We start from the raw sequence: 14,724 nt of genomic DNA, 5'->3' as shown, positions 1-14,724 counted from the left end.
ATGATTTTTTTTTTTTTTTTGTAGAATAAAATTTTATTTATGAGGACCAATGGACCAACTCGCCCTGTCCTGTTGTTGGCCTGCATAGTCTACGAGTTATGCGGGGTAAACCTAAGCGTGTCAACAAGTTAGATTAATGAGTCTGTTCCACACTTTTTGGTAGCGGGCTGCGGATCAACCTGCATGGCCCACTCTGCACTGTCATCCCTGCTGAAAATACTAAATAAAAAAATACAAAGATGAATGAATTTATTAAATTAAAAAACCACAAAAATATATTTAAAATAAAAAAAATTGTCACAAAGAATACATTTCACATATATGAAATCACGTATGTGAAAAAAAAAACAATTGAAAGTTCAAAAAATATTATGATAATATAAGAAAAAATTAAATATAATAATTGTTATATATTTCTCATCTAATTTTTATCATTGCACCTTTTAAATATTTAAGAGGTTGGTTTTAAATTATAATATTATATGTTATTGATTAGTCAATTTTTAAAGAAAAAGTTTAATTTTTTTCTAAAGAAAAACTTAACCAAGTCATTCATGAGTACGATGTTTTTCTTTATATTTTTTTCAATTTAATTTTTTTATATATAATAATATTCGGAGTTCATGTCCAGTGGCATTAGAGAGATCTTGACAACGCAGTCTGAACCACCACCTTATCCTAAGTCCAACCTTACACTGTGATGTTCTTTTTCTGTATTTTGTTAATGTTAAATTTTTTAAATATAATAATATTCGGAGTTCCTAATATAATATGCACGTAATAGTTTCTCATTTTCTAATATGATAGTAATTTTTATTTAATAATTAAATTTATATTTAATTAAATACTTTTAATATTTTATTGTTATATATAGCTTTTAAATAAATGTGAGAGAAAATGTGGAGGTGGTAAAAAGGAAAAAGTTTTGTCGGCATTCTTCCAAAATATAACCTTGACTTAACAATCCACTTTAATAATATAGTAATATATATTATAATTTTAAAATAAATATTTTTTTTATTTGATGATGACCCTGTTAAAAATAAGCTTTTTCTTCCTAATAGTGGAGTGGCATTAGAGAGATCTAGAACCATCACGAAGGAGAAATGCAAATGGAACTACTTAGTCTTAACGAAACTACAAAATCTAAACGGAACCATGAAGTCTGAACGGAAGGCAAAGTGGGAACGAGTTTATAATTTTTGCAAAAAGAGGAAATTGAAGCTCAACAACGAAGGGAGAGACAAAGACATTTGGAAAGGACGAAGATAGCCGTAGGGTGTGGTAAGAGAGAGTGTGTAGTCGTGAATATTGGTAAGATTTATTAGCGTTTTTTAGAATTTTTTTTTTTTGGATTTTTAAGGTTGCTATTTTGTTTTGGGATTTAGTGATAATTTTTGTTGGTGGTCCTGGTGTTATGACTCTAAATATTATATTGGTACTTATCTATTGAGAAACTTATGAAGTTTGTGGATATTGTAGAGTTAAGGTATCTAACATACTTTTGTGCCAAATAGTTAAGGTTTGATATATTAATGTATAATTTTTTACTTCTTCTTTACATGCCTACTGATTACAAGATTAAAATTCTTAATAATGATTTGATATTTTAAAAGTGACTAAATTTGTTAGGACATAAATAAGGTGAAGTGTATTATACGTAGTCTTATATTAAAAAAAAGTGTAGTATTAAAATTAAGTTTGTGTTAATTGGCATGTAAATTTTTAGGAGTAGTTAATGAGACATTATATGCGATTCCACATACTCAAATCCTTTCAGAGACTAAGGAAGCATCAACCATTAGACCAGACAAGTTATTTGGTCATATTACCATTTTTATTATACTTATTATTATTAATATAATTTATACATATTATTATTAATATAATTTATACATATTAATAATAATAATAATTATATTAAAAATAATAATATAAATTATATTAATAATAATAATATAAACTATATTTATATTATTAGTATTATTAATTATTAGTTTTATTAATATTTTTACAATTATTAGTATTATTAAAATTATTAGTATTATTAATATTATTAGTATTATTAATATTATTAGTATTATTAATATTATTAGTATTATTAATAATAATAAGTATAATAAAAATTATAATAATATTAAAGAATTTATCTATTATAGTGATTAAATTTTTTTGGTCATCGAATGTAATATTTATCTGTAAATTTGTATTTTTCTTATAGTGTTAAATGACCGCATTGATCGGTAAGCTACTAACATGTGTGTGTCGTGTTTGTTGAAAGTGCATTGTTGGACTTGAAATTCCCACTATTGAAGTCTGTTTTTAGCACTTGAATGTTGAGGCAAAAGCTCATGTGAGAAGCCGAGCACTATCCACAATCTTTAACTTCTGCATTAATTTGTTGGAGGTAATTGTAAATGGTCAATAGATTTGGATGTTGTCACGAGAGTGGTTTCTGAAGCACAAAACTGACAAGTTAAAAACACCAAATCGGAAATACATCAACATATATAGCGAACCAAAACACCAAATCGAAAATTGAGAGACCAAAATCCCATTTCCACACTCTAACCTCAAAACAGAACCCTACATAACCTTTAAAATCAAAATCCAAAATAAACCCTAAATAAAATCAATACCAAAACAAAATCCTAAATAACCCTACAATTAATATCCAAACCAAAACCTGACTAAGTCCTAATATCAAAATCCAAATTGGAACCCTAAATAACCCCTAAAACTAAAACACAAAACATAAATCAACAAACAAAAAATGCACGTCACGAAATAAGAAATCAATGACACCAAATCACAAAACGGGAGACCAAAATCGCATTTCCACACATCAATCTTAAGAAATCAAAACATCAAAACCAAAATACACTCAAAGAAATCAAAGGAAACCAACCTCGACAATATTTTACGTCCAAAATTGCAATGAAAAATGCACTGAAATTTGGATTCTGTTTGCAACTCACGCTTCAAAAGTGCTCCAGACGTAGAAGAACCCTCAATTTAAATTCTCTCTCCAAAGTACTTTAGGGGTGTGTTTGAATTGTGGAGAAGATTTGAGGGAGTGGATTTGAAGTGATTTGAAAGGAAAGTGTAAAGAAAGTGAAGTTGTTGGTTTTATGATATAATAGAGTGGATTTGTGAGAAAAGTTTATTGAAGTTTGTGAGTGATATTATTTTAAAAATTTATTTTAGTTACTAGTATTATTTATAATTTTATTACTTTTTTTTATATATTATTCTTATTTTAAATATATTACTAATTTATTTTCTTTTACTATTACTATATAAATATATTTATATTATTATTATATAAATTTATTTATCTTTAAAAAATTTGTTATATTTTAAAAGTTAAAAAATTCACTGATAAACCATGAAAATACAACTTGCATTTACTTTTACTTTTGTTAAGGATAAGAAAGAAAATTCGTCACGCTTATATATCTTTCTTTAATTTTCTTTGCATAAATGAGTAGAAACTACGGATTTCGTGTTTTTTCACTTTCCAAATTAACGTAAATTGATAGATACAAATATGATTCTCTATATTTAACAAGTAAACACATAAAAAACAAACACAATGTAGAAAAACCTCCAATGTTAAGGTCTTATTCAATTTTAAATTTGTCCACAATATGGGTCTACACTATAATAAAGATTTGTTTTTTACACCATGTCAGCAGTTATTATGGAACAATTATTGAGTTTTATTTTAAATAAAAATAATAATAATTTAAGTATAAAATGAAAAGAATAAGAAAGTAAATTATAATTAATTAATTAAGTAAATATATATTTATTTAGTAAATTGCAACTTTTTTTTATTGAATTTTTTTTTCTATTTCTCTGCGTGTGTTTTTGGTTTTTTGCTGTATCTACATTCTATTTAAGCTTTCTTCACCATAATCACTAATTAATTATTTCTTATTCTGCTTATTCTTCTTCTAGTGCTACCTACCACTCATTCATTTTTTTGGAACTCGGAACCATGATATCTGTCATTTTTGGAATTTGAAGCACTTTTTTACTTAACATATTTATATATAGTAAGTTAGTAACTCCAATGGAACAAGTGAATTTGGATTCTTTAATACGTATATTAACATAAGACGACAACTATTTTTTATTCTACAATAAACACTGAATTGAATTTTCGAAAGAATTAATAGTCCTTCTTTCATCTATCTACTTAAATAAAAATCTTTGTTGTGTTTAAAAAATATATTTTAATTATTAAGCAAGATATTTTATTGCTCTGATGCCATTATTGTACTGCTTAACTTTATGGATTAGTATAAAAATAGTGTATTTTTGTTGGTAAAAAAATTTAAAAAACCGTGATTAGGAATAAAGGAGTAGGATTAGGTATGACTTTTAGTAAAGTTTATCTAATAATTAAAAACGCATTTGCAAATATATGTTATGGAGCATTTGTTACCACTAACTATAGCACTTTTAGATATTTAAAAAGAAAGTAGCTTAAAACGAAACTTTGAAAAGCTCGTTTTATTTTAATATTTATTTTTCTGTCACATTTATTTTTTTCAAAGTTCAAGCAGTCATTCCTACATAATTTGCTGTCTGATTGTCAGTTATATGCAATTTTTTTTCTATTAATTTGAGTGTATCACGTCCCTGTATGTTTTATTAGGAAAATTATTTTATATATGACTTAAAATTGGTGTATATATAATTTAAAAATTTACATTTTGATATTAATTATGGAAAAAGAAAGATACAAACATGATTGGTCAGAACCTTCTCATAATATGATTCCGCTTCTCTTTCTATTCTACCTAATCCTTTTTTTTCTTTTTGCATTTTTCTTAATTTTCTTCTAAGAAAATGATACAATGTATACAACTCTCTTTTTTTATCTAAAATTTCAACTTTTGTATGAAATGACAAAAATACCCTTTTTTTATATCATAAATGAAGAGTTGTATAATGAAATAAGTTGTCCATATATCATTACTCTTCTTCCAACCCTTTGTGATTCAGGTCTCAGGGCAAGATTTGGCAGACACGTACCAACCTCCATTCAAGAGTTGCATTCAGCAAGGTCGAGCCAGTGACATAATGTGTGCCTACAACCGTGTCAATGGGGTTCCAAATTGTGCAGATTTTAATCTCTTAACCAAAACCGCAAGACAACAATGGAAGTTTGATGGGTATGTTCTTAGCTTGGCCATTTTTAAAGCAATGCTCCACAATTATATATCACCTATCACGGGTCAATGTAAGAGTACAAACTTGTTTTCTTCCCTGTTGAAACTGCTTTTTCCATTATGCTAAAACAGCAGAAGATGCTATAGCCGATGTCTTTAGGGCAGGTATTTATATATATTATTAGTGCACTCTCCTTCGTCTATTCTTTATCCATACATTTTTTTTCCATTTTTATCCATACATCTAAATGCAATCACAACGTGCACGAGGTAATTATGTAATTGTGTTAATATTGACAATGCATGATGATTTTCCCACTTGTCTTTGACGCTTGTTTTCCAAACCAATATTTCTAGCACTTTTATACAGGGACAATTATCACATGCACCGACACCTTGTTTAGTCTTTTAAAATAATCATGATATTATAATTTATTAATATAAATATAAGGTTAAATGTTAAGAAAGTAAAATTCAGACCAAATAGTACCTTTATCATATTATATTTGTGTTAGATATGTATATCTATTTATGTTAGATATTACATATAATTCTAATTGTATCCTGTACTTATTTACTTCTATTTTTAAAAGTTTATACTAATACAAATAAGGCCAGCTATGTCTAGTGTGTTTTATAATTTTTAGAAAATTCCATGGTGATATCATTGTATAATATAATTTGAAATTTGTCGGATTGGTGTTGGAGAAGCACCATTGTAGATAACATAAGTAATTTTGATGGATTGTGATAATTGGCTTATAGAGAAATCAACATCGATTTGCAGGGATGGATGTAGAGTGTTGTGATTACCACTAGTGCAAAAAAAGAAAAAGATACGCTTTATTTAGTGCGGCTTTTGCGCTACCTGCTTTCGAAAAAAACGCGGTGGCATTTTTGAAATTATTTTGATTTACGAATGCGGTTATTTGAATAACCGCATTCGTAATTTGATTTACGAATGCGGTTTTACCTTTAACCGCATTCGTAAATCCTTTTTTACCTTAAATTTTGAAGCGCGCCACACACAATTTCAAACTTTATTTCTCGTCTTTGCCTTTGTTTCGCGCACTTTGAGTTCGTCTTCTTCTACTGCATCTGCATTCCATTTGTGCAATGTAAGTTTCTTGAACTCTCTTTTTTCCTCTTCATCTTCACAAATATATGCATAAATGTTTTTCGTTTTTCTTATATATGTTTTTTTCCTTGCATTAGTGGTCTCGAAGCCCTCTTTCATTGTCTTCGTGGTTTCTTGTGGATTTTTTGGTTTGCTCCGTTGCTGCTTCCCTGTCCGTCGTCGCTTCTGCTGCCGCCACCGTTGTTCGCTCCCGTGACTCTTCATCAATCTTGGCTTCACACAAGATTGACGATGTTTTAAAATTTTTAATTTTTTTTAATGATTCGGCATATACAAGTGCGGTTAAAGCAAATAACCGCACTTGTAAATGGTATTTATAAATGCGGCTATATAGCCGCATTTATATTTCTTGATTTACAAGTGCGTGTTGATCAAATGCGGTTATAAAGCCGCATTTATAAATTCAAAACAACCGCATTTGTTTTATGTTTCTGCACTAGTGTACATAACTCAGCATGCAAAATCAGCTGTGTCGCAGAAAAAATTGTCAATATCTCAGATCGACCGTGCTCTTCAGAACCTATTCTCCATAAGAATGAGGCTAGGCCTATTTGATGGGAACCCACGAAGCTTCCCTATGGCACCATTGGTTCCAACGAAGTGTGTTCCAAAGAACACCTCCAACTTGCTCTTGAAGCAGCAAGAGATGGCATAGTCCTTCTAAAGAACACTGATTCACTTCTCCCACTTCCAAAAACAAGCCTCAGTGTTTCTGTGATTGGCCCAAATGCCAATGCCTCGTCTCTAGTTTCCCTAGGAAGCTATTATGGTCGTCCTTGCAAATTGGTGACTCTTTTGCAAGGCTTTGAAGGCTATTCTAAGGACACCACTTACCACCCTGGATGTGATGATGGCCCATAATGTGTCTCTGCACGGATAGAAGAGGCAGTGGGAGGTTGCAAAAAAGGTGGATTATGTGGTGCTTGTTATGGGGTTGGATCAAAGTCAAGAGAGGGAGTCACATGACAGAGAATTCCTAGGTTTGCCAGGGAAGCAAGAAGAGTTGATCAAGAGTGTGGCCAAGGCTTCAAAGAGGCCAGTTGTTTTGGTGCTGTTGTGTGGAGGGCCAGTGGATATCACTTCAGCCAAGTTTGATAACAAAGTTGGAGGAATCTTGTGGGCTGGGTACCCAGGAGAAGTTGGAGGAGTGGCCCTGGCACAAGTTATCTTTGGTGACCATAACCCAGGTAAATTTCTACTACACTTTATTTGTCAATATATGATGAACACACACAACACATTAGACCCACAAGGTATATAACACATACTACATCATGGGGTGATTTATTTTCATCACTGCAATGCAGGTGGTAAACTGCCAATGACTTGGTACCCCAAGGATTTCATCAGAATACCAATGACTGATATGAGGATGAGAGCTGATCCAGCCTCAGGCTACCCGGGGAGAACCTACAGATTTTACACTGGTCCAAAGGTCTATGAATTTGGCTATGGCCTAAGCTACACAAAATATTCCTATAATCTCCTTTCTCTCTCACACAGCACCCTCCACATCAACCAACCCTCCACCCATTTGATGACTGAAAATTCTGAAACCATCCGTTACAAACTGTTTTCAGTGTTGGGAGAACAAACATGCCAATCCATGTCATTGTCAATCACTTTGGGAGTCACAAATCATGGTAACATGGCAGGGAAGCATCCAGTGTTGTTGTTTTTGAAGAAGGAACAAGTGGGAAAAGGGAATCCGGTGAAACAATTGGTGGGGTTTCAAAGTGTGAACTTAAATGCAGGGGAAACTGCTCAAGTGGGTTTTGAGCTAAGCCCGTGTGAGCATCTTAGCATGGCAAACGAAGCTGGTATATTGGTGATTGAAGAAGGGTCTTATTTGTTGCTTGTGGGGGACCAAGAGTACCCATTAAAAGTGACAGTTTGATGCAACCATTGCAGTATTAAACCAAGTAACGCCTTAAAGCCATAAATAACCAATCTGCAAAGATGTTACATCCTAGTAGTGTTCGTTCACAGATTGTACACGTGGTGATCAACATTTGGGAGACTTCAAAAAAGTGTCGAGAAGTTTTCTTCCATGAATCAATAATTTCGCTTCTTGTTATTTAGCATCGTTGTATACTTATAAAAGTTTCTTATTTTAGTATCAAACCTAAATAAAATAAATAAAAGAACTTTATCCACTTTAGTTGTCACTACTAGGAATTTTAATATTCGCATTAGCTAAAAGTCATTGGTAAGTATCAAAAGCAAGGGAAGAAAGCTAATCAACACTTGTTGATAAAAGCACCAAGCGCCACCAGAAGCCATCAATAAAATGTGGCTGAACCATCACGTTGTATAAGCATTACTTATTCAAGTAATAAGAAAAATGTTAAATAAAAAAAATAGTAGAATTCATTTGAAAACTATAAAAATTAAAAAAATACTAAAACCTATCCCGACCAGTCCTCGGTCATCGACTCAGAGGCTGACCTCAGACATCGCGCACCGATGCTTGGTAATGGAAGGGAGCCACGTGAGGTGGGCCCCAAACGCACCGATCACGGGTTTGGTTAGTCTTTGATATTACTACTCTAAGCCCGATGTTGGAGATCGATATCGGACCTCGCCGGTAGAGGGAGAAGATCGCACATCGGTCAGCTGAACGATGTACGGGGCCACGTAAGGTGGGCCTTAGAGTCACGATAAGTTAACAGTTAAAGACATGAGATATGTGGGAAGCCTAAGTCACGAGGGATCCATGCACGTGATGTGTATGACGCATGGAGGCGCAACACGTGTGGATAATCCTAGGAGGCGTTAAGGCCCATTAGGGTTAGGGTTTCCAGGGAAAGCTGCATGCACGACACGTGAATACTTAGGGCACCCACGAAGCAGATGGCGTTAGAGATTAGGTGCACAAGTTGGTACCCAAGCGGCCACTCTGTCAGTCGTTGCACTCCAGTTAAGGGAAGTCCATGTGCCAGATACGCTTAGATTCTACGAATAGCGACGCAAGGACGTTTCCAAGGAACCCTAGTCAAGGGCAATAACGCAAAGGTAAACCCCAGTTCCAGCCTATATAAAGGGTGCCAAGAACTCTAGTAAGGTACACAGTTTCTAAGACTGAAGCTATTCTATACACTTGGTGTTTCTTTGCCCTAATACTGACTTGAGCGTCGGAGTGCAAACAGCCGCTAGGGCGCCCCTTTGTCTTTGCAGGTGAGAGGTTTCTTAATCAAGAAGGCACGCTTCTCAAGCGAAATTGAAGGGCGGCGCCGACTGCTAGGGTCAACCGATGGGGCAAGTCAACCGACAGAAACATTTGGCGCCCACCATGGGGCCCGTTAAAACAAGGTCCCACTCACACTTACGCTAAGAGTCTTTACCAACAATATGAGGAGTACGAGACAAACAGCTGCTGGATCCGCGGGAAGGGTACCCTCCAGGGCGGACAACGTAACCAAGCAACAAATCCTGGATACGATGCGCGCTCTCCAAGTAGAAGTAGCGGCTTCCCGAGCGGACAATGTAGAATTGTGCAGAGCCAACGAGGAACTGCGAAGGGACCTACAACAGGTAGGAGAGCGCGCAACGGACGAACACGCACCACCAGTACCACTTAGGGCACGTCCCATGCCATTCTCGCGAGCGAGCATGAATGCAACTTTGCCTACAATGTCCCTAGGTCCGAAAGTCTCTTTCACAGGAGTAGAGGACCCAAAGGCCCATCTCACGACATTCCACACCCAGATGATGCTCACCGGAGGATCCGACGCCGCCTACTGCAAGATGTTGATGAGCACACTGTCAGGCGCGACACTAGAATGGTTCATCAGCCTTCCCAACGGACACATCACTAGCTTCGACCAGTATGCCACACTGTTCAGGGAACAGTACCTTGTAAACAAGGCCCCCACCCGGCTTTCTTACGATGTTTTTGATGTCAAGCAGTACTAGGGGGAATCCATGAAGGACTACCTGAACAAGTTCAGGATTCAAGTGATTAGATTGAAGCCCACTGATGAGGCCATGATAGTACATGCCTTTGTCAAGGGAATGCTACCGGGCCTTTCAGTGAATCATTGCTAAGGGTTTACCTGAAGACATTCACGGAGATTAGACGCCGAGCGTTAGCACACATTGTCGCAGATGATCGAGTAATGTAGAAGCAAGGTCTCGTCGGCCCTATCCGACCTCGAGCAGCCGCCCGACCTCACCCTATAAGGGTCCAAGAAACGAACGCGGAGAAGAAAGGGGCGGAAAAACCCTATGAGCGGGCCCAGGCGGGGACACACACGCGAAGGGATCCTCTCCCGAAACATAATTTGAGTGGAACTCAAGGAGCTGATCGTTATCCCAAACATAGCGGCAAGACTGAAGGTACCACCAGAGACCGATAGGAAGATGGGGCCCAACAAGAACGCTTGGTGCGAATTTCACCAAGCAAATGACCACTACATATGAAATTTCCTAGCCTCGGCACATCAACTAGACGAATTAGTAAAGAGCGGTTTTTTGAAGGACTACCTTCAAGAAACACCAGACTATTAGACGTTGGTGGCTGCGGGTGTGGATCAGGGGCACGAGGTGCCTATCCACGGAGAGGTAAACACTATCTCGGGAGGATTCTCAGGAGGAGGATGCACCGTCTCCTAGCGGAAAAAGTATGCACGAGAGGTGATGGCAGCAAAAGTACTGAAGGCAGATCTGATTCCCGATGTCGACCTCACCTTCACGAAGGCTGATCTCCGAGATGTCATACCTCACGATAATGATCTGGTGGTAGTTTCTCTAGTCACAGCCGGGAGGAAGGTGCGTCGTGTCCTTGTAGATGAAGGGAGTTCGACCGATGTTATGTTCCTGACAACCTTCAACCGTTTGCAGTTGTCTACGGACCAATTAAAGCCCTACACCGGGTGTTTGTATTGTTTTGCAGGGGACGAAGTGGAAGTTCGTGGGCATATCGAATTAAGGACAACGTTCACAGACGACACGTCTTCACGCACTCCTAGCATCAGGTACCTCGTCGTCAACGCACCATCGGCTTACAATATACTGTTGGGAAGACCAACCCTGAACAGGCTGGGAGCAGTTCCCTCCACGAGGCACATGAAGATGAAATTTCCTTCCCTCGAGGGAGCAATGATCACCATCAAGTTTGACCAAAGGGAGGCTAAGAAGTGTTACGAGAACAACCTCAAGACGAAGAGAGGGGTGTTCTCTGTCATGACCAGACCACCAAGGGAAGACGGAGTAACCCGTGAAGAGATCATCTGTGAAAACTAGCTTGAGGCTGCTGAAGGTGTGGTGGGAAAGGAGATCGAAGGAAAGATGTTCAAACTGGGGCACTCTTTGAATAAGGAGTCACAGAATCAAGTCGTCGGGGTCTTAGCACGACACCTCGACGCCTTCGCATGGTCTGCCACCGACATGCCTGGTATTGACCCTGATTTCCTGTGTCATCACCTCACTATGGACCCTAGCGTCAGGTCATACTGGAAGAAACGGAGAAAATGTTGAAGGTTGACCACATAAGGGAAATCCAGTACCCCGAATGGCTAGCCAACGTGGTTCTAGTAAAGAAAGCAAATGGGAAGTGGATGATGTGTGTGGATTTCACGAATCTCAACAAAGCCTGCCCAAAGGATTCTTACCCGCTGCCCAACATCGATGCCTTGGTGGACAGTGCCTCGGGGTGCAGGTTACTCAGCTTCCTGGATGCCTTCTCTGGCTACAACCAGATCATGATGCACCCTAGGGATGAATGCAAGACTGCGTTCATGACGGAGTCGTCTTGTTATTGCTATAAGGCAATGCCCTTTGGGCTAAAAAATGCAGGGGCCACCTACCAACGAGTAATGGACAGGGTACAAGCACCCATATTGGGGCGGAATGTCCAAACGTACGTAAATGACATGGTGGTCACCTCCCAGCAGAGGGAACAACACGTAACTAACCTGGAAGAGCTATTCACTACGATAACAAAGTATCGGCTAAAGTTGAACCTGGAGAAATGCGTGTTTGGAGTAGAGGCAGGGAAGTTTTTGGGTTTCCTGCTCACCGAACGAGGAATCGAGGCGAACTCTAAGAAATGTGCTGCCATAATAGCTATGAGAAGCCTAATCTCAGTGAAAAAGGTGCAAAAGTTGACAGGGGCATGTCTGCTCTGTCCAGGTTCGTATCGGTAGGAGGAGACAAGGGTCACCCTTATTTCCAGTGCCTGGAGAGGAACAACAGGTTCGTCTGGACCCGTGAGTGTGAGGAGACATTTGTCAAATTGAAGGAGTACCTGGCCAGCCCTCCGGTGTTGTGCAAGCCAGAGTTGGGTATCCCACTCCGTTTATACTTCGCAGTTACAGAGAGAGCAATCAGCTCGGTCGTATTACAGGAGCAAGACCAGATACAGAGGCCAATCTACTTCATCATCAAGGTATTGCAGGGGCCGAAGGTGAGATACCAGGCCTTAGAAAAGGCGGCTGTGGCAGTGGTATTCTCAGCAAGAAGACTCCGCCACTACTTCTAGAGCTTCACCATGATAGTAATGACGGACCTTCCAATTCGCAAGGCTTTGCAAAAACCAGATGTGGCGGGAAGGATGGCGCGTTGGGCGGTGGAGCTATCTGAATTTGACATACACTACAAACCTAGGGGCCCCATCAAGGGCCAGATCTATGCCGACTTCGTAGTAGAACTCTCCTCGGCAGCCACACACCAAGAAGGGTCGGATTTCAAGTGGGAACTCTCCGTAGACGGCTCCTCAAACCAACAAGGTAGTGAAATAGGTGTTATTTTGGAGGGTCCAGATGGGTTGTTGATCGAGCAGGCCCTACGGTTCGCTTTCAAAGCCAGCAACAACCAGGCGGAGTATGCGGCCCTGATCGCGGGAATGCTACTGGCTAAAGAGATGGGAGCAAAAGGGTTGTTAGCAAAGAGTGATTCCTTGTTAGTTACAGGCCAGGTCACGGGGGAATACCAAGCTAAAGACCCTCAGATGGCCGCATACCTAGAATATGTCCAGGTCTTGAAGGAGTCATTTGAAGTGTTTGAGTTAGTCCATGTACCCAGGGAACAAAATTCCCGAGCTGACTTGCTTGTGAAACTCGCCAGTTCGGGCAAGGGGAGGGGGTAGAGGACGGTGATTCAGGAGACACTGAAGACACCTCGAGCTACCACAAACAATATGGCAGTCTAGTACATCAGCACGTCGGAAGAGACGAGGAGGAGTCATCAATCGTTAACACAGGAGACGATGAAAACACCCAGAATAAGCAGGTACCCGGTCGCTGGGGAGGTAGTGCTGCAAATTCACCAGGTTGAATAAAGAGAAACGTGGATGACGGCCTACTAGCACTACTTGGCCGATGAGATACTCCCGTTAGATCCCGCAAAAGCTCAGAAAATCAAGAAAAATTCGAGCAAGTACACCCTGATCGATGGGAAATTATTCAGGCACGGATTCACCCATCCCATACTGGTATGTGTGGACGGTGAGCAATGCACGCGTATCATGGCAGAACTACACGAAGGGATATGCGGTAGTCATATCGGTGGCCGATCTCTCTCGTCAAAGGCCATTCGTGCAGGTTATTACTGGCCAACCATGAGGAAGGATTGCACGAGATATGCCCAACGATGCAAGCAGTGCCAACAACACGCTAATTGGCACAAAGCGCCCCTAGAGGAGTTTGTGTAGAAAAACATAGTGTGCCGCTTCGGAATCCTGAAGAGGTTGGTATCTGATAATGGTACCCATTTTGCAAGCCAGCAATTGGGCAAGCTATGCACGGAGCTGGGGATAAAGCAAGTATTTGCATCAATAGAACACCCCTAGACGAACGAACAGGTCGAGTCGGCCAACCAAGTTCTACTCAGAGGTCTGAAAAGAAGGCATGACAAAGCCAAAGGGACCTGGGCAGAAGAAGTTCCTAGAATCGTGTGGGCCTACCACACTACCCCTCAATCCACAACCAAGGAAACACCATTCAGCTTGGTGTACGATTCAAATGCTATGATCCCTGTAGAGATCCATGAGAACTCACCACGTTTCTAGAACTTCGTGGTCGAGGAGTCGAACGAGGAAAGAAAGGTGAGTTTGGACCTACTGGATGAAGTGAGAGAATAAGTAAGGATTAAAGATGAAGCTTTGAAGAAGAGGGTGGAATACAAGTACAACTCCAAGCTGAGACCTCGCCAGTTCCAGGTCGCCGACCTAGTGATGAGGAAGGCCCACCCGTACCAGTTAGAAAACAAGCTATCTCCCAAGTGGACCGGTCCTTTCAGAGTAACGGAGGCCCTTGGGAACGGAGCATACAGACTCGAGACATTAGAAGGCGGCGCGATTCCTCACACTTGGAACGCGACCAACCTGAAGTTTTATTTTAGTTAAGTCTTGCGTTTGTACATGACTATGGGGACTCTCTTTTTCCCTTGAGAGGATTTTTTAAC

General features: G+C 38.8%; 2 protein-coding genes and 1 pseudogene across 2 annotated transcripts; all 3 read left to right on the top strand.

Annotated features, from left to right (window-relative positions):
- Positions 1–6,679: 6,679 nt before the first annotated feature.
- Positions 6,680–8,483, top strand: LOC137827081 (probable beta-D-xylosidase 7; annotated as a pseudogene).
- A 2,476-nt stretch (positions 8,484–10,959) lies between these two features.
- Positions 10,960–11,565, top strand: LOC137825267 (uncharacterized). The gene has a single exon (XM_068630940.1). The coding sequence runs from the start codon at positions 10,960–10,962 to the stop codon at positions 11,563–11,565; it is 606 nt and encodes a 201-aa protein (XP_068487041.1).
- A 1,255-nt stretch (positions 11,566–12,820) lies between these two features.
- LOC137825266 (uncharacterized) lies at positions 12,821–13,408 on the top strand. Its single transcript, XM_068630938.1, has one exon. It carries the CDS (start codon positions 12,821–12,823, stop codon positions 13,406–13,408), a length of 588 nt encoding a protein of 195 aa, XP_068487039.1.
- Positions 13,409–14,724: the final 1,316 nt, after the last annotated feature.

The sequence above is a fragment of the Phaseolus vulgaris genome, chromosome 8 (assembly GCF_000499845.2).
Source record: "Phaseolus vulgaris cultivar G19833 chromosome 8, P. vulgaris v2.0, whole genome shotgun sequence".
In the NCBI taxonomy this organism is placed as follows: domain Eukaryota; kingdom Viridiplantae; phylum Streptophyta; class Magnoliopsida; order Fabales; family Fabaceae; genus Phaseolus; species Phaseolus vulgaris.
This window is presented reverse-complemented; position numbering and strand designations above follow the sequence as displayed.